This window comes from Anabrus simplex, chromosome 3 (genome assembly GCF_040414725.1).
Source record: "Anabrus simplex isolate iqAnaSimp1 chromosome 3, ASM4041472v1, whole genome shotgun sequence".
NCBI classification, from domain to species: Eukaryota; Metazoa; Arthropoda; class Insecta; order Orthoptera; family Tettigoniidae; genus Anabrus; species Anabrus simplex.
Genome location: NC_090267.1, coordinates 478,391,768 through 478,413,073, shown reverse-complemented (window position 1 = coordinate 478,413,073; position 21,306 = coordinate 478,391,768). Strand labels below are relative to the sequence as shown.

General features: G+C 40.3%; 1 protein-coding gene across 1 annotated transcript in view; it reads left to right on the top strand.

Annotated features, from left to right (window-relative positions):
- Positions 1-14,324, top strand: part of Tsp2A (tetraspanin 2A) — a 701,187-nt gene extending 686,863 nt beyond the window's left edge. Inside the window, exon 5 of the mRNA XM_067144664.2 lies at positions 13,682-14,324. Coding sequence (XP_067000765.1) covers positions 13,682-13,765 — 84 coding nt within the window. The 3' untranslated portion in view covers positions 13,766-14,324. The remainder of the gene's footprint in view (positions 1-13,681) is intronic.
- Positions 14,325-21,306: the final 6,982 nt, after the last annotated feature.

Sequence of the window (21,306 nt, the reverse complement as noted above, 5' to 3'; positions counted from 1 at the left end):
ATGTAAATTAATGTCCTTATCCCGGAGTGGCGCAGTTCTTTCGATGCATACTCCCAATGGGGGTGAATTACAAGCATAACGTTTGACCCACACTAAAACGCTACTGCCAATTTTAAATTTCTGACATTCACAGGAATCGAGCTCGGACCTCGAGGATGGCAGCTAATGGCGCTAAGAGTTATTCTATTGAGGTGTTTATTGTAAAGTAGCTCACGGGTTATTAAAAATCTTAAGAGCATTGATTTAGCAGAAGGGGCTAGTAAGATACTTGACACGTAAACCCTTGCCACGCGCTCAAATGCTGTAGTACCGATATCTTCGTTATCAATGGGGGAAGATCGCCACACAGTTTCTTTGAGCCTTATGAAAGACTGGGGTGATGGCAGAGAGGTTCTGACGTGTTTTCGTGAAATCAGCTGGTCGCCTAACAGAGTTACAAATTCTCATAGAAAAACGATGCGGATACTACCAATGTGTCACCAGTTCTGTCACAGATGGTATAGGGGACAAGAGTAGAAATTATCTATTTGTAAATAACAATCATAAAAAATAAAAAGTAAACGTGTTGATGGAGTGCAAGTACCTATTTTGGATCGTTTTATGTACAACACTGGTCAAACGTTTAGGATCACATAAGGAAATCATGAAATGTCGGATGTAATCTAAACTTGCGCCATTATACCCCGGTGAATTTTTTTTCTGATTTCTTACATCTGATAGAATATATGTTGCATGATATCATTGAGCTAGGCCAAATATTGTAGAAGTTGTTGTGTTGTTTGAGTCATCAGTCCATACACTGGTTTGACGCAGCCCTCCATGCCACCCTATCCTGTGATAACGTTTTCATTTCTACGTAACTACTACATCCTACATCTGCTCTAATCTGTTTGTCATATTCATACCTTGGTCTACCCCTACCGTTCTTACCGTCTACACTTCCTTCAAAAATCAACTGAACAAGACCTGGATGTCGTAAGATGTGTCCTATCATTCTATCTCTTCTTCTCGTCAAATTTAGCCAAATCGAGCTCCTCTGGCCAATTCGATTCAGTATCTCTTCATTCGTGATTCGATCTATCCATCTCATCTTCAGCATTCTTCTGTAACACCACATTTCAAAAGCTTCTATTTTCTTTCTTTCTGAACTAGTTATCGTCCATGTTTCACTTCCATAGAACGCCACGCTCCACACAAAAGTCCTCAAAAACATCTTTCTAATTCCTATATCAATGTTTGAAGTGAGCAAATTTCTTTTCTTAAGAAAGCTCTTCCTTGCTTATGCTAATCTTCATTTAAGGTCCCCCTTACTTCTGCCATCGTTAGTTATTTTACTACCCAAGTAACAATATTCATCTGCTTCCTTTAAGACTTCATTTCCTAATTTAATATTTGTGGAAGTTATGAGTTTTTAATTGTTGGAAAGTCATACCCAAAGATAAACAATTTTGAAAATGTAATGCACTATATACTCCAATTAGTTGCAAGTATTTCCACTAAGAGTTTTCTATACTTAGCAATAGGTGGTATAATTTTATTGTAAACATAAGAACTCGGAAAAAAGTGGCACCTTTTATTCTGCTTGTGTACTTTGCTTCGAAGTACCACCAAGTTGGTCAACATTTCCTTATTCTTGACCTAAGTATCCCGGTGAGTTGTCGGCATCAAGAATATGTTCTTGGATGCCTCTCTGGTTAGATAAGACTGGAGGCAACAGCTCGCCCTGAGAATTTGGGCCATACATGACGAGAAGAAGGAAAAATTTACCATCTTTTAATGATTTTGAAAACCTTAATACGCAAAATACCGGTGCCACTTTTTCGGAATTTTTATATTTTCACTAAAATTTGTTAAGTCTACTAAAACATCCTCGTAGTAATACATGAAACCTACAAGAGTATACAGTACAATATTTTAATTTCATTTTTTGTATGACATTCCAAGAGTTAAAAACTCGTAGCTTCTAAAGTACTTGGTCTATCTCAATTAAATTATGCAACGTTTATCTCATTCTGTAAGAATCATCTTCCAGCACTTCTGGATTGGAAGAATTAATCGGTAGATAGTTAATGGGTGTCTGAAACCAAGTTCCATTGACAAATTTTTGCTGCTTGGCTGGTATTGTTACTCCAGACATTCGGCGAGAAGTGCTTGCAAGGCAATAGAGGTCGAAGTTGGATCTCACAAACACCTACCCGTTATTTGGGCATCGACCTCCACCCAGAAGACTGAAGTCAAGGAAATGTTTTCTCAATGTCTCCAAGGTTGTGGATAAACCAACAGGAACAGCTTGTTGTGTTATTTGGCGAGCAAGAATGGAGCATCCTTCTGGCTGGATGGTGCCTTCTGAATCTCCACCCACTGGTCATCATTTGGAATGGACAACCTGGAGGCACTGAATCGTTTAAGGAATGGAGTAAGTAAATCCAAGGATAACCTAAAAAATGGGGTTATTTGAAAGATCAGTCAGACTTCTGCGATTGCGGGGAGCGACAATCTACCCAACACCCTTATGATTGTCAGTCCTGTCCTGTTCGTTGTACACGTCAAGACTTGACTCAAGCCAGTGAAGAGGGAATTGCTATTGCCCATTTCTGAACACACTTTGTGTGAAGTGACATTGTTTTGTTTGCATATAATACCTTATGTATATTTTAAGTTTCTTCAACGCTCTGAGACGAAATAAATAAATAAAAATCTCATTAGATGTAAGAGCACTGTAAAAAATTCACAGGAGTGTAGTGGCACAAGTTTAGGTTCTAAGTGACTTTTCACGATTTCTTTATATTGTCCTAAATTTTAACAAGTACAGTACTTAGGCGTTAATATAAGAAAAGATCTTCGTAACAATACTTGGTCTAGCTCAATTAAATTATGCAACGTATATCTCATTCTATAAGAATCATCTTTCAACACTTCTGGAATGGAAGAATTAATCGGCAGATAGTTAATGGTTGTCTGAAACCAAGTTCCATTGACAAACTTTACTGCTTGGCTGGTATTGGTCCTCCAGACATTCGGCGAGAAGTATTTAAATTAACGAGATTGAATGTGAATGTTTAAGATATCTTCATATAGTCACGAGGGTATTCAGGGGTTGTAATAAGGATATTATGGAGAGGGCGTACACGTCAATGGCAAGATGCCTGTTAGAGAATGGTTGCATAGTATGAGACGGGAAATGGAAAAGATCGAAAAGAAAGCAGCACGATGTGTTCCGGGTGATTTCCAACAAACGAGTACTGTTACGAAAATGTTATAATTTTTGTACTGGGAAGACTTAGAAATAAGGAAAAGAGCTGCTCGACTAAGTGGTATGTTCGGAGCTATCAGTAGAGAGATACTGTGGAATGATATTAGTAGATGAACAAGCTTGAGTGGAGTTTTTTAAAGTAGGAAATACCATAAAATGAAGATAATGTTCTAATTCAAGAGGAAAAGTGGTATAAATGTTCATTTACGCGAAAAAAGAATAAGGAACTGGAATAATTACTGAGGGAGATGTCTTGCTTTGCCTTTTATCTTATTAGTTTATATTTATTTCTTGTACCACATTCGTCCCTGATTCGTCTGATGTGCTCTCTGTTATTCCTTACGCCCACATGGTGAGATAGGGCATCTTAATTGGAGCTTTAAGTATCCGTCAGCTCCCGCTTGGAGCGCTGTGCCAGCATACAGCGAGTCACCTGGTGGCGAATGAGCGTACCACTAAAACTCCAAAGGGAAAGCAATCTTAAATGCAAACCCTCATTATTGTAGAAGTCTTCCTCGTGAACAGTCGAGATTTTCTTCTGAAGGCGCGGAGCAAAGTTCTCTGCGAAACGTAAAGAATTTCTTGACACGGTATAAGCCCAAAAGTACGGGCCGTGACAGCAAGGTAAGTAATTGTTAGGGAATCTGCCATCTAGGCAACAGCCCTAAATACACATTAGTGGTAAATTAAATAAATGCTGCTCTTTACAAATTGATCATGGTGCTCAGAGTTCGAGCCAATAAGCCCTAAAGTGCAATTCGTCGAAAGCTGTAAAGAGCACTAGGTGTTAGTTCTTTGGCTGCTAACATCAATATGCATGAACTTCGGTGCAAAAGCCATCCACTGTCATGTCCATGCATTGTTTCTTCCATAACACTTACAGCCTTTTTTATAATCTCACAGAGGCTGTCAAGGGTTGTGCAACGTTGAGTTAGGATCGCTGTTTAAGGGTTCATTAATTTGTAAAAACTTATTTCAGTGCATGCCCATCAAAACGGAATCGGTGATTTATGCCTAAAGCACATTCCACTGTGTTATACTGGGATTTTTCTTTCATTTAGCCAGCTCACAAAAAGTGAATGATGTGAATGAAACATTTCAAGAACTTGTAATATTTCACACACCGCCACTAGATACAGCAGTTTGCTACCATAACAAGCTTAAAAGACGAAGGAGAGAGTACAGAGTCTTTGGTTGGTACCGTTTTAGTAGCCTCTTACGACTAGGTGGTACACATAATGCTCCCTTCAATAATAATTCTATTGATTTTTACGTCCCTCTAACAGTTTTTACGGTTTTCGGAGACGCCTAGGTACCGGAATTTCATCCCCAAAGAGTTCTTTTACGTGCTAGTAAATCTATAGATAGGAGTTTGACGTATTTTATAACCTTTAAATACCATCGGACTGCTGACCTTTGGTCACAGAGTCCCGGGTTCGATTCCTGGCAGGTCGGGAATTTTAACCATCATTGGTTAAATTTAATGGCACTGGGGATGGATGTACGTGTTGTCTTAATCATCGTTTTATCCTCATCACGACGCGCAGGTCGCCTATGGATTTCAAATCAAAAGACCTGCACCTGGCGAGCCGAACATATCCTCGGACACTCCCGGCACTAAAAGCCATACGCCATTTCATTTACCACCAGACTGAGCCAGAATCGAACTGGCCAAGTTAGGGTCAGAAAGCCCGCGCCTCAACTCTCTGAGCCACTCATCCCGACTGCCAGATATTTCTGGGTCGTTGGAGTCACTGTGGATTTTAACTAGAGGTATGAAGCTGTATGATCTACCTGACATTACGTGATTCTTCCGGTGAAAATTTGAACCTCTGTCATCCTTGTGGGAGGTCAGTACCTAAGACAATGATTAGTTATCCCCTCGGACTCTTCCCACCCCCAACCGCATCCAGGGATCCTAAACGGATGATGCACAAGTCGTGAGAATGTTCGTAGTATATTTGTTAATTATACTTTTTACTATTTGCTTTACATGGCACCGACACAGATAGATAAATGTGATAGCGATGGTGAGAAAGTAAAGGGCTAGGAGTGCGAAGAAAGTGGCCTTAATTATGGCACAGTGTACAGTGTCAAAATGGGACACTAAGGAAAACCATCTTCAGGTCTGCCGACATTGGGGTTCGAACCCATAATTTCCCGAATGCAATCTGATGGTTATGTGTCCGGGCCCATACAGCCACTAGCTCAGTCTCAATCAAACAAAATTAATTTAAAATGAAGAATACATCAGCGAAATAAAAGGTTATTTTGAAACTACTGTACAAGGCGTCATCAAAATGTTTCCATTTGAGGCTGTTGCTGCAGCGCATATGCAAGGTAGTGCGACTCCGATGCGGGTTTATAAACATGGACATGTAGGCAAAGGGATTGGTGTGCCAGTCGTGTCGTGCCGAGGTGCGTACGTTAAATGTGGCCAATTTATTACCATATGCGTCCAAACAGGACCAACGTGTTGTTATTCTGTTCTTAGCCTCCGAAGGACAAACACCGGTGGACATCCCTCGGAGAATGAAGGCTGTGTTTCGACACAAGACGCCGGTCCATCTGGGAGGCCAGACTCATCCATTACGGACGACAAAACCCAGGTGATGGATGGAGCGATGAGGCACTCTAGTTCTGATCTCTCCCCATGTGATTATCACGCGTTCGATTCTCTCAAAAAGACCATGAGAGGCCGACGCATCCTGCAGGATGTGCAGCAGGTGGTTAAGTACTTCTTCACGCAGCAGGACATGGTGTTTTACCACACACGCGCATCTTCAACCTGGCGCGTCGGTGGGATGAGTGTCTCAATGCTCACGGCGATTTTTCCAGATTGGCATCCCGATTCAGGAATGTACGGCCGTCGAACGGAGACTTTCTGATCGCAAAGATATATTATATTTGTTACGGTGCTGGTGGTAATGATAATGGAACTGGTGGTGATTATTATTTCTAAGGCGAAGCACTACTGGAGAGCCATCCTCGGTTAAACATAACGACAGGGAAAATGGAAGAGGTCCGCTTCTTCGAAGAATTATGGTACCGAAAAGACAGGGAAAGAGGAAGAAGGGCTTCGAAATGAAAGAATTCCTAGGCGTCGCAAATGTTATACCATCATAGTCGAAAGATAACAAGTGCTAACCAAGGAAGGTCAGATAGAAAGGATGAAAATGGGAAGCCTAGTAAAAATTGTATAGTCGCCCCTTACGGCAAGTAGGGGATATCATGGATATAGTCCACAGACCCCACCCACAGGGAGTTCTATTTGTTACGATGTGTTGTAGTTTGAGTCATCAGTCCATATACTGGCTTGATGCAGCACTCCATGCCACCCTATCCTATGCTAAATTTTTATTTCCACGTAACTGCTGCATTTTGCATCTGGTCTAATCTGCTTGTCATATCCATACCTTGGTCTACCCCTACCGTTTTTACCGCTTACACTTCCTTTAAAAACCAACTGCACAATCCTGGGTGTGTTAAATGTATTCTATCATGCTATCTCTTCTTTCCGTCAAAATTAACCAAATCGATCTCCTCTCACCAATTACATTTAATATCTCTTCATTCGTGATTCGATCTATGCGTCTCACCTTCAGCATTCTTCTGTAACATCACATTTCTGAACCTTCTATTTTCTTTCTCTCTGAGCTAGTTATCGTTCATGTTTCACTTCCATACATTTCCACGCTTCAGACGAATGCCTTCAAAAACATCTTTCTAATTCCTGTATCACTGTTCGAAGTGAGAATTTTTTTTTTAAGAAAGGCCTTCCCTGCTTGTGCTAGTCTGCATTTTACGTGCTCCTCACTTCTGCCATCGTTAATTATTTTACTACCCAAGTAACAATATTCATCCACTTATTTTAAGACTTCTTTTCCTAATTTAATATTTCCTGCATCACCTGCCTTCGTTCGACTGCACTCATTCATTTTGTTTTGGTCATATTATTTTCATCATGTACTCCTTACCCAAGACTCTGCCCATATCATTCTGCAATTTCTCCGGATCTTCTGCAGTCTCAGTTAAAATAATATCATCAGGAAATCTCTGGGTTTTGATTTCCACTCCTTCGATTATGATTCCCTTCCCAAATTCCTCTTTGATTTCATTTACTGCCTGTTCCATACAAACACTGAAAAATAGTTGGGAAAAATTGCAACCTTGTCTCACTCCTTTCTGAATCGCTGCTTCTTTTTCAAAGCCCTCGATCCTTATCACTGCAGAATGATTTTTATACAGTCTGTACGTAATTTTTCTTTCTCAGCATCTGATCCCGATCCCCTTCAGAATCTCAAATATCTTGGTCCACTCAACATTATCGAATGTCTTTTCAAAATCTACAAATGCCATGTATGTGGGCTTTTCCTTGTCCTCTTTAATTAGATCCTCTAAGATCATACGTAAATTAGGGATTGCTTCACGTGTTCCTACATATCTTTTGAAGCCAAATTGATCTTCTCTCAACTCAGTTTCAAATTGTCTTTCCATTCTTCTGTAAATAGTACGTGTTAAAATTTTCCAGGCGTGGGATATTAAACTAATCGTGCGGTAGTTTTCACACTTGTCAGCACAGTCTTTCTTGGGAATAGGTATAACAACATTCTGCCGAAAATCGAATGGCACTTCTCCTGTCTCAGACATCTTACACACTAAATGGAATAACCTTGCCATGCTGGTTTCTCCTAAGGCAGTCAGTAATTAAGAGAGAATGCCATCATTTTTACCTATTGAGGAAACATGCAGCTCTGTTTGATCGGTAATTAAACATTAAGGAGAACAGTGAGAGAGGTTGATTATAATTAACTTTCCTTCATTAATGAAAATCTCCGGTGTACAACAGCATCTGATGCGATTTACGTGGCAGGTCACGTGACTGGGGTACACTTCTCGACCACCTGGCCGTCGCCCTCACTTGCAGGCACCTGCGGCTGACAGCACTCGGTGGCTCTCAACAAGGAGCGTACTAACAACAGCAGACTGTTCAAGTACACACGAGATGCTATCAATGATGTTCACTTACCGGGATACTGGTATCTGAAGAAGTGGGTTGTAGAATGCTGTATTTCCTTTCATTATAATAGTGATACTTAGGTGATAGAATATCGCAGTTGAAATGGGTGCCAAATCTGTCAACGTAGGTTTATTTAACTTTTGAAGGACAATTAAGTGTAGCATTGTAATTTTCTATCCGGAGTTAAATTGTTAAATTGAGTATAAAATTCGAAATGTATCATTCCTAAAACAAGAGGGAAATTACATTCTTATGACATTCCCTCGTTTAAAAGAAGATAATATCCACATGAGTGATGATAACCCTTTTAAGAAGGAGTACAATCTTATTCTTCTTCCTTTATGACCTCGTTGCACACTTCAGTCAATCATTTTCTGGTCATTTTCTCCGGTAGGTTTTATTTCCAAATTGCCCAATAACTTTTTATTCCTTCTGAACTTTTCTGTCGTTCCTCATCCGTAAATACTCTTTTCATTTAATCTCTTTAAGTCTTAAGGCTTTTTCAATCGTGCAATTAGCAGCGTTTTGTCCCAGTGTAGCAGTGAGCTCAACAGTTGGATTGCAACACCTTTCCAAGACGCTGGCGGCTAGAGCGCCGTTGAGACCCTTTTCATTGTATGTCGTTTGCCAATTTTTTATGTTTTTCGTTGTTTATGCAAATCTTCCCGAGGTATTTCTAGTTCTTCCACAACCTCTCTAATTTCCCTAACACATCCTATTTGTTGTTCCAGATTCCAGAGTTTCTCTGTAATTCTTCTTGGTGATCAGCTTTCTTGTCCCCTCATAATGTGACCAAAAACAAAATATCTGAGATGGGATCCAGTAATCTGTACAGTACTTCATTCGGAACTATGCACTACTACCTATCTTTTTGATATGTTTTATTTAAGCATGTCCTTGCTATTCTTCTGTCTACTTTTAGGATTTTGTTGATTCTGTTTCTCTGAGGAACTTCGAAAAGAGTTTCGCTTCCGTTTGTCACCTCCCTTTGAACATCTCTCTTGTAACGTTTTAATTTTGTTTTGATCGATAGACATTTCTTTATTGTATGTAGACCATATTAATTTTTGATCTTTTTCATTTTATTAGTTCTTTCTTGCCATGCAGGTTTCTCGTCTATGTTATAATTTCTCCTACGTGTTTCACTATTTTACTTTCCTATTATTTACTGTCATGTGGTTTACTACTAGTGGATCTGCTACTAATATCTCAGTCTCTTCGAACGATATCTGGATTTCTTTTTGTGCTGTATTTTATAGAATTGTTATTTGATTTCTGGCTTCTTAAATATTATTAACTAGCAATGCTTAGTCGTCCGGGAATCGCAAGCAATTTAAGTGGTTAATCTTCCTTGATTCCAATATTTTTATAATGTTATTTGCTTTAAGTCCTACTAACTAGTTTTACGGTTTTCGGAGACGGCGAGGTGCCGGAATTTAGTCCCGCAGGAGTTCTTTTACGTGCCAGCAAATATATCGACACGATGCTGACGTATTTGAGCACATTCAAATACTACCGGACTGAGCCAGGTTCGAACCTGCCACGTTGGGATCAGAAGGCCAGCGCCTCAACCGCTTGAGCCACACAGCACAACACCCCAATATTTACTTTATTAGGATTTTCCTTGCACCATTCCCTCATCATGTATTCTAGAGCACAGTTGAAATGTAATGGCGATAAAACATCTCCCTATCTTAACCACCTATTAATACTTATCAGCGGGAAATAATGGAAGCCATAAGACACTTATAAAAATTAAGGTATCGGCGAAGGAACGAGAAGGGGCACGAATAGCGTGAAAATAAAAAGCTCCCAAAGCCTCGACACCTATTACAGATGGGGTCGGAAAAAACACGAATTGACCACCGGAGGTCGGATAGGATAGATAAAGGTGAGAAATCTGACACAACTAAGTGGAAGTAATGTCAAGACTCAGCTGAGGGTCCCGAGGTGCCATCCCACGCAAGCAGTTTAAGAGCCCCTGGGGACCCATTTATTAGCCTCATACCTGGTGTGTGCATAAGTCTTTTCCGGTTTCACTAAGAGATGGCGCCAGCGAACAGTGCGCAGCGTATGAATTTAACACCGACGACAGAGATTATCCTACCAACACAGACAAATTCAGTCCGCCAAAAACTAGCATTTGTGTTGTATGGTTCAGTGACCCTGTCGATATTTGTGCCTGAAAAGTGACATTTGTGGCACGCATTGCTTTTCTTATTTAATCAAAAGGAAAAGGCTGTGGAATGTCATCGTCTGCTGGTAGAAACATATGGTGAACACACCCATCAACTAGATCATTTGAGACATCGTTTCGACAATTTAAACTTGGTGATTTCAATGTTAAACCGTTAATACACAACGCACATGATTAATTTAAAACATGCGTTGATCGGAAGACGACAATAATGGGCCAGAAGACACAGCGAATTGATTTTTTTTACACGGCAATGCGCCGTTTCACACAGTGAACACCTTGATATCGCTTGGATGGGACATTCTTCACACCCGCCGTACTGCCCCGACTTGGCACCTTCTGACTATCTCCTCTTCGCATCAATGGAACCACGCGTTGGCAGAGCAGAATTTCCGAAATTTGGAAGAAGTTTTAAAATAGCTCGACGAATGGTTTCCCGCAAAAGGCAAGCACTTTTTCCGGCATGGTATTCATAACTTACCTGAAAGATGGACTAAGTATGTAAAAGCCGATGGCCAATATTTTGAATAAACAAAAATTAATTTCCCTTGAAATTAAAGTGTTTTCTTTACCATCAAAACTTATGCATACACCTGGTACGACAATCAAGAGATACTGTGGATGTTATTTTACCGCCCCCACAGAATGACAAGGATGAGTGTGTGCGTTGTCTGTATAATACTTACAATTGACTTCAATTCAGGAGGCTGGCAATATTCAAATGTGATAAGAAATTCAGGTACGAGCTAGAACAATTTTGTTACATACATTGATCTGTCTCAGTCTCATCCCTGGCTTTGGCAATATAAAAGTGACTGAGGTATGAGTGATGCTAGTAATGCCATTCCTTTATGCACCAAGTCCCTGTTATAAACGGTGTGAAAATGTAGCTCAGAGGGTCTATTGACTCATGAATTTCAGTGGGCTTAACAGACCGACATGTGAATAAAGCAACGGGAAACTATCTCACTTCTCATTTCCCGAGGCCACATATGGTAGCTGATGACAGAGCTGTTGAAGATCCAACTAGCCTTCGGTATATAAAATCTTCCAATGATGCTCTAAACGAGGTACGATTTTCCACTGAATGTCAGGTTACATTGAAAGGATTTGTGTTAAACGTATAATGGGGGTCTTTAAACCACAAGTGACAAAATAAAATTATTTACTGCCTTTAATACAGATTTCTAATTAGTTGTAGATATATTTTATATGCGGGCAGGTTCATACCAGTTTATATGTTTGATAACATTTGTCTGACGGTCACCAGTGTGCAGTGAATATGTACGTGTTTATAAATACACGTCATACATGCGACGTAAAGGAAAACGGAAAACATTGAGTTTTCCACCTAGACAATACCAGTACGTCGGCGGATGTACAAGCAAGCACAGAAATGGTGTCCCGATGTTGTTGTTTGAGTCATCAGTCCATAGACTGGTTTGATGCAGCTCTCCATGCCACCCTATCCTGTGCTAACCTTTTCATTTCTACGTAACTATTGCATCCTACATCTGCTCTAATCTGCTTGTCATATTCATACCTTGGTCTACCTCTACCGTTCTTACCACCTACACTTCCTTCAAAAACCAACTGAACAAGTCCTGGGTGTCTTAAGATGTGTCCTATCATTCTATCTCTTCTTCTCGTCAAAGTTAGCCAAATCGATCTCCTCTCACCAATTCGATTCAGTATCTCTTCATTCGTGATTCGATCTATCCATTTCACCTTCAGCATTCTTCTGTAACACCACATTTCAAAAGCTTCTATTCTCTTTCTTTCTGAGCTAGTTATCGTCCATGTTTCACTTCCATACAATGCCACGCTCCACACAAAAGTCTTCAAAAACATCTAATTCCTATAGCAGTGTTTGAAGTGAGCAAATTTCTTTTCTTAAGAAAGCTCTTCCGTGCTTGCGCTAATCTGCATTTAATGTCCTCCTTACTTCTGCCATCGTTAGTTATTTTACTACCCAAGTAACAATATTCATCTACTTCCTTTAAGACTTCATTTCCTAATCTAATATTTCCTGCATCACCTGCCTTCGTTCGACTGCACTCCATTACTTTTGTTTTGGTGTCCCGACATAAACCAAGAATGGTGTCCTCCAACTTCCTCGCTTAACGCATTGCTGCAGGACGACAGCCCGCTGCAAGAGTGTTGTGATTGAAATCGGCACAGTGGCGGATGTATAGCAATACAGAAGGTAGTTCAGGGTCTCTGGTAAAGAGTTTTAAGGCTGCTGGTGGCGCTGTTATCAAGTTGAGCAAGTCAAAATGGGGAATGATGATTCACGTCAGTATTGAGAACGTGTGTGTAGAGTTTCGTGACACTAGCTGCCGAAGAGGATTGTCCCTTACTGGGAGGGCTACGTAACAGCCCATTTCTATGGTTTTTCGCCACACCTCTCGTTAGACTCGTCTGGTTTTAGTGACATTCCGGTGAAAGCAATCGATGGGTCACCCACGACTTATGTACATTTGGATTCCTGAAAATTGCCTTAGGAAATAGATGTCCACGCACTATCAATGGCCTCTGGAAAGCCTGTCCGAAGGCATGGGAAAAGATAGACATGGTAGCTCTGCGAAAAAGTCAGCTGCAATGGAAATTACGTTGTCTTGCTTTAGCTAGAAAACCTGGCTTTCCAAATGATCATGATTGTTGGTTGAGACAAGGCTTTCCATAAGCTAACTACCCTTCAAACATAGTCCCCACAGATCCCGAACGACCTTCTGTACATACTACTCGTTCACTCCCTTCCCTCCTTTTCAATACTGGAGTGGGTCACTGTTTATTTTTTATGTCGAAACACCATTTCCGTGCAGGCGTGTACTACCTAATTGTAGCAAATACACTTCTTACGCACTCTTCACTATTTCGGCGAAACTTTCTCTTACATCCTGTATACTCTTGTATACTCCCGTCAACCGTCATTTCTCATTTTGTTAAAATTTCAGTCCTTATTATCGCATTTGTACATTTTTTTACTTTCTATGTATTTCACTGTTTTTATCGCCTTCTTACGAATTTTCCTGTCAGCCTTTGTAAATGTTTCCTTCCCACCAGTACACCATTCCTCCCATCTAGTCATTCCTACACACCCATCTACCCAGTTGCCCTAATTTGAAAGAATGGATTGATGAATTAAATGGTACCTCAAGGAAATTACTTGACAAAGTATTAAAGGTATTTTGTACTTGTTTCGTTACAGGTAATCAACACTGTCCTATCAACTATCCTGATCCAGGCATTGAACAAGGAACAAGAGGAACTTGAAGGCACTTTCGCGCGCTAAGGAGGAATGTACCTTGCCTCGGGCTCAGAGTCGACTGGGAAGACTCGAAGATTTCTTTCAAAATACACCGTATTTAAAATAATCTACGTTATTGTTTTGTATGAATTCTTATGTAATCATCAACAATCTTGCATATCAAGCGCGATTTATTCATTGAAATATGTGGTTAACAAAGGAAAATAAATACGGTAATGAAAATCACAGTAAATTGATGATAGGCTATCACCACAAATATGAGAAATTATATTTGAACAATAAACAAGACACCTACCTTCCAAATATATCGGCATAGATCATTATTATATTCAAAAAGAGATCATGTGCGTTTAACCTATTTAATAATTAAATATTTGTATGGTTAAGTTTTGTGATTATCTTTTCTATTGTGTATACTTCAAGATATGAATATTTGTTTCGAAATTAAGTATTGTTTTAAATTCATACCATTTTATAGTATTTTCTAGATTATCGTGTTAATCAGTGAGTTCAATGTTTTTGTGGTCATGTAAGTGTATAATTATGTATGGTAAACATTAAATAAAACCAAGACCGAAATATTTTTGAAATGTATTACTGAGGAAAGCCGCTTATAACATCAATAGATAATGCAGAAACCCCATAACACAATCCCCTACAGGGCGATAGCAACTGACATAGTAAATCACAAAGGTGCGAAACTTCTCCTCGAAATAAGCATAATTAAGATAGTAACCGATAGTGTAACGCCACAATTTTCCACCTCTGTAAAATTGCTGACATGAACGTTTCAGTGTTTCACTAATAGGAAACGTAAGTATTTCCATTACTTTTCTTTAGTGATGTCAATGAAATTGAAAATTTATTAAACTTGTCCCTTGGCAAAATATACGAACCCCTAATCCTTTTATATAAAAACGAATATTTGCCCCAATTTTTCCTCATTAATTCAACTTCATCTTCAAATTCAGATCTTTCCTGCTTTAGAAAACACTACTGGAGCTAATTAGCATATCGCTAAGACGAGCTGTTCAACTCCTTTCTCCCAAGTCTTCCCATGCCGAAGTTTGCAATATTTTCGTAACACTATTTTTTTTTATTTTTTTTTTGCTAGTTGCTTTACGTCGCACCGACACAGATAGGTCTTATGGCGACTATGGGACAGAAAAGGGCTAGGAGTGGGAGGGAAGCGGCCGTGGCCTTAATTAAGGTACAGCCCCAGCACTTGTCTGGTGTGAAAATTGGAAACCACGGAAAACCATTTGCAGGGCTGCCGACAGTGGGGTTCGAACCTACTATCTCCCGAATACTGGATACTGGCCGCACTTAAGCGACTGCAGCTATCGAGCTTGGTCGTAACACTATTAATTTGGCGCAAATCGCTCAGAGCACATCGTGCTTCTTTCTTGTGGATGTTTTCGAGATATTGAATCAAGTAATCCTGGTGTGGGTCCCATACACTTCAATCATACTCTATACACCGTCTCGTTTACATCCTTACAACTATGACTAACTACCCTGATAACAATATGGAGAGATCTGTGAACTTTATTTACAATCAGGTTAAAGTGAACACCACAATGAAGATCTTTGCTTATATTAACACCTAGGTACATAGAGTGATCACTATAATATACTTACACGCCATCAACACGGTAATTAAAAATGAAAGGACTTCTCCTCTTACAACCTGACTCTTCACCCCCATTTACCACCATACCATTGTCCGTTGTCCATCTTACAACTGTCTCGGCGTCTGTTTCAAGTCGCTACACAACCCTGTAGGCTAACTTAATTATTACCCCACACAGTATAACATAATCTACAAAATGGCTTATCTGTGATTCCACTTCTTAACACATATCACTTTCTTTCTCTTATCATCAGCTGTACGTCACACTGACACAAATAGGTCTTACGGCGACGATGGGGCAGAAAAGGGCTAAGAGAGGGAAGGAAGCAGCCTTAACTAAGGTACAGCCCTAGCATTTGCCTGATGTGAAAATAGGAAATTACGGGAAAATACCTTCAGGGCTGCCAACAGTCGCCAGTCTCACAGCTGCGCGCCACTAACCGCACGGCTAACTCACTCGGATTTATTAATATGATGCATATATATATATAAGAAAACAGAAGTCCAATAATAATGACTTGTGGGACATCCTTTCCCCCCCCCGCCCTTCCGTAATCGTCACTGGATCAGAATATTGCTTCACCTATCCTCATTGTCAGGTTAATACTTTCTAGAAATTTAGCCACTCACGCAGTCACCCATGTCTAGTGGAATAACACTGATTTTTGTCAATTATTTTCCATGATCTACCCGTAGCCCGCCTGGTGGCCATGATCGTTAAGGCGCTGAAGTCTAAAACGGTCTAACACCGAGGTTAGTCGGTTCGAGTCCCGTTGGTCGAAAAAATTTTCACCATCAGAATGTTGGCCGGCAGGGTAGGGGAGGTGGTGGTATACAATTTCTAATCACTAGATTGCGTGCCAAAAGCCTGGATTAAATTCCAAACCTCTCCGCAGTGCTCATATGGAGTGAGGGCATATGACGCTGTTGATGGTGATTCGTCCGTCGGATGGGGACGTTAAGCCTTGAGCAGACCCCTTGGTGCTATTCGACAGGAGTAGGCTATGTGCCGGCACCGGGTTTCACCCTCTCCCTACTATCATATATCACGTCATTCATTTCATCTCCCATTAACTCCTCTGACGAGGTTGACGTCAGGAAGGGCATCCGGTCATAAAAAACCGCCACGACAAATTCATCTCACCTCATACCCGACCCCGTAGGGAAACGGGACAAGGGTTGGACAAACATTTTCCATGATCTACCCTGTTAAATGCCTTGGATAGGTCAATAGTGATACTTAATGGGGTAGAGTGGATAGCTCTAGGCCCGAATGCCCTTGCCCCCAGGAATTAACCTGGTAATCATTTTTTGAGTAGGATGAGTGAACCTCAGGGCCATGTGCACCTCCGGAAGTGGAAATATCGTCTCTTAAATTTTACGACTTCCTGACGGGGATTCAATCCCTCGTCCTTCCGGGCGAACAGAGCACGCCTTTATCGTCTCGGTCAGGCAGTCCCTTATTAACTTAGTACCACCGGTTAAACAACATGAGAGAACTAAGAGCTCGAGAAAAATCTCGTATCAAGTGAACCCCGTTCTACTCCTCAGTCTGGAATTAAAATCCTTGAACTGGCCGGGAAACGAACTCAAGGCCTTGGAACAAGAGACAGGGACGCTACCTCTTCACCACACGACACTACAATAATAGTAATTATTGGGGAGCGGATTTGTAAGCAGTAATAAGTTAGATTCTAAACAGTAGGAAGCCATTTCAAGCCCACAAAACGTTCTTGTTTAAAGGGCTGCATAAACATTAGGGGCACATCCCTTTAAAACACCCTAATGTTTATGCCTTGCCTGCTGCCATTTCTTGATGGATACAGTACTTTTGTATTCATCTCTTGGCACAGGCCAGAGTAAAGTGTAGCTTTCACCGAAGTCCCAGTCTCATCCATGGCCGTGACAATATGGAAGCTGCTGGGGTATGGGTGGTGCTGAGTAATGACATTCAGAGCATGACTAGTGCATCTGAGTGTTACGAAAGGTGTCGCTCATAGGGTCGGTTGTGCTGCAATAGCACTTTCTGACCCAGTGAGGAAAGCAATGGCAAACTACCTCACTCCTCGTCTTGCCTAGTACGCCTCATTTTGGTGCTGCCATTTGTTTTTGCGGTTTCCTTATAACCGCATAACTTTTGGTGGTGCTATTTGAGGATCCAACCAGCCTCTGAGCTGATCACCTGACAGACAATGTTTATGCAACTTTTCCTACTGAACTTATGTGCATGCTACAGGATGCCTTCGACTCGTTGAAATCTAACCTATTAATGCATGGAAATCAGCTAACTAGAAATAATATTAGGTTAGTGTGATATTTACGAGGTTTAGAATGTCTTTCATTTTCCCATATTTCATGAGTTTACCATTCTTTTGTTTATTTATTCATTTTTCTGTCAATTTATCGGGATTCCTTAATCTAATCTGTGAGTGGAGTCAAAGGGCTACTAAGAGAGGAACAACCAGGAAATCTGTACTCGTTCCCTCTTACTAGCTCAAAAACTTATCAATGGCGTTATGCTTTTCTGTACCGCGGAGAAAAGATACGAGTGCGTTTAGTGTTTCTTCTTCTTCTTTACGATGGGGCCTGCTAGCAACCACGTGTCAAATTCAATTCATCCCTCCTTTTTGTTTTCTCTTCCGTTCCTTCCGCTATTCCTTGATCATTGCACTATCATATATTCTTCTCTCCTCTGACCACTTAGGGCTTAATTTCCTTTTCATTCTTCCTTGGAATCCTTCCATTCTTTAAACTTACATGTTAATGCCGAAAACATTTCTTATTATACAAAGTAGTGGTCCCCATACTATGAAAAATGTAAAATGAAGCAATTTTCTCAATCGTGCCGAAAGTTTAAATACTTAAGGCCCCGGAAAGGTTTCAAAATTTGAGTCCTGGATAGATCTATCAAAATAAATAACAAATTTCGTAAATTACTTCGGGCCTAAACGCAGTTCCGGAAAAACAGCCTAGATCGGTTGTTTTCTTTTTTATTCATTACCTAGCCACACTAACTTATTTACATAATTCCTTCTGTAATGCTTTCCTTGGTTCAATACCCTCAGAAGGTTTTTGATTTTTTTTAAATATCCATACCAAATGCAGTTATAAGGGCATAAGTGAAGCTCTACATTGACTCAGATTAGCGCTCGTAGTGGTAGAAAAGGGCAAACTGCTAATCTCATCCACAGGATAACGCTGATTAAGGAAGGGATTGTCATTTTAGGAATAACTAAAGAATACATGGTCATAATTTATTATATTTTATTTACTTAAAATTCGTAGCTCGTATCCCTAGGATGTTTTCAGTATTGATGTGCTTGCCTGAAGGGCTATAACTGTCAATATTTAAATTAACTTTCTGTAGTTTCTTCTCTTATTTTACTTGTTTCTTAATCGTTTTTCACCTCATGACTTTTCCTCCCAAAGTTTTATTTCATTTATATTGATAAAATATTATTAATTACTCATAACCTTCCCCTTTAATATTTCTAGCATTTATAATTTTTCTTCTTTCTTCTTTGTTGAACGGTTCCTTATCCCTTTCTAACTTCCCCTTTCAATTGATTCATGATTAATAAAGCTGAGTTTCAAACAGGTCACCAGGGTTTGTAGTAAAAGGGCGTTCTGTGTAGCAAAGCGCGTGCAAACCTAATTCGTATATCACAGCAGATTTCTTTATCGGGCGGGTCCGTAATAGGGGATTTCTGCTATCAAGAATGCTTTCCAAATGCAGTTATAAATTCCGTGGTGTATTTTATATAAAATGGGAGCAGCCTGATGCTATTCCGTGTACGTGGCGTGCCTGTTTTCCCTTTGTTGGTCCTGGTTTCTACATTCCTCGCCGGCAATAGCCCAGCCTTCCTCAGAAAGGAACAGTACTTGGCAGCGGAAACGTTATCGTGCAAAAGACAATAGAAAACGTGTAGTGAATATGTACCGCCTGCTCCACTAACAACAAGAGATATTTTATTGCATATAACTGAAGGAACACAAGATGCTTTCTAACTAGTTCTACCATTTTAAATAAATTTCTTTTACTCTGGTCTTACGATTTGTAACACGAGTTGTCATTCAGTTTTCTTTTCTATACCACGCCAGGCTGTTAACAATGCACGTGGATTTCTATAGGTAAACACCCAGGAAATGACGTCAGCATTTACATTGAAAATGAGAGGGACAAATCGAAGGAGATGGGTTTCTTCGTAGGAAATCTCTACTGGCAACACCCTCTTCAACTCAAGCCATGCTATTACATGAGACACCATTGCCTAGTTCAAAATATAAATGCACACACCTTCCAGCATCATGCAACGCTTTTAGAGCCACTAGGTAATATTCAAGTAAATTATCCACTAAGACATCAATATTACTTATAACTTCTTGTTTCTGGAAATCAAATATTTTTTATTTTTCAAATATCCTCTCTCCGCGAATCGAAGTCACGTCTTTCAACTGATGTGCATTACCTAATTTATGATAGCAAATACGGAAATTTCCAGGTAACTGCATTCTCAGTAAACTTACGAAATCCGCGAGTCAGCTTTTAACAGCGCTTTCGGGTTGTTTCCAATTCTCGTTAGCTGTAATGTCTTCACCACCATCACAGCCACTGATGCCGATATTATGGTATGGCACAAATTCAATAGAGTATTCTTTGCACTTCTTTAGGAAAGGAAAATGTGAACAAATTTCTACTCCGTTTCACGGAGCAATCATAATTCGAATATCGGCCGGTGTCTCTCACATCCCACGTATGTAAATGTTTGGAACGACTGGTAGCCTCTAGTATATGGGTATACTTCCTGGAAGGTAATATGCTAAGTGAAAGCCAACACGGTTTTCTCCCAGGAATATTTTATAATACTTTATTAACAAAGATTACCGATGAGTGGCAGTTCTCCCCGGAGAAATCTAAAATTGTTCAGGTAGGGGTTCAGGTAGACTGCATGGCTTTGAACTGGGCTAACAATTTTTATCGAATCCCGCATAAATGAATTTTGTTAGGGGAAGTGTACTGGCATGGTTGCGGTCATTTCACGAGGGTCGAACTCAGCGTGTTGTGTGTGATGGAGTTCGATCATCGACCCTTAAAATAAACTCAGGAGTATGTCACGGCACAGTTTTGGGACCTTTATTTTTTAATGCATTTGTTTCTGATTTACCTGAATATGTTACGTCAACCATGACCCAGTACGCTGATGACACAGTAATGTACAGGGATATACAATGTGTAGATGATTGTCTGAAGTTACAGTTGGACTTGGACACTATAGCGGTGTGGTGTTAACTAAGTTACGTAGGTCTCGAAACCCAATAGAATCTATATATAAAATTAATAATGTATATATGAACAAGTTAAAAACCATGCATTTGCTAGGAATTATATTTTATTTTACCAGAGAGCGCAACAGTCGCCTCATAATGCGCGCGCACTGCATGCTGATCAATGCATCCCCCCACGGCTCAACGTTGGTATAAATACAACTGCAAGTTGCAGTTTCACTCGCTTGCCTCGTAAGAGGCGACCGTGCCTTGGCATCTTAGCCGGAGAAATATATTTTGTAGAAGACTCATCCCTACGGCGGTAGAGCTCTAGGGAGAAGGAGAGAGCACAACTCTCACTCACCCATCTCCTATTATTGGTAATGGAAGCTGGTAAATGAGGACTACCTCTCTACCCTCTCTCCCGAATTCAATAAAGCATAAAAATCCTCTGAGATTTGCCTTGCACTCTTGCGCGCCTCAGCTCGCGGTTACCTCACGTCTATGAGGTTAGCCTTGCTCACTTTTTCAAATTCCGCGCCCCTACGCGGTTAAGATGTTAGCAGTAAGGTTTGGTCGCGTTAAGATGGCAGCACTGTGTTAGCCACGTTTACTTGTTTAAATTCCGCGCCCACATGATTAGGACCTGTCATCTTGACAGCTGTCA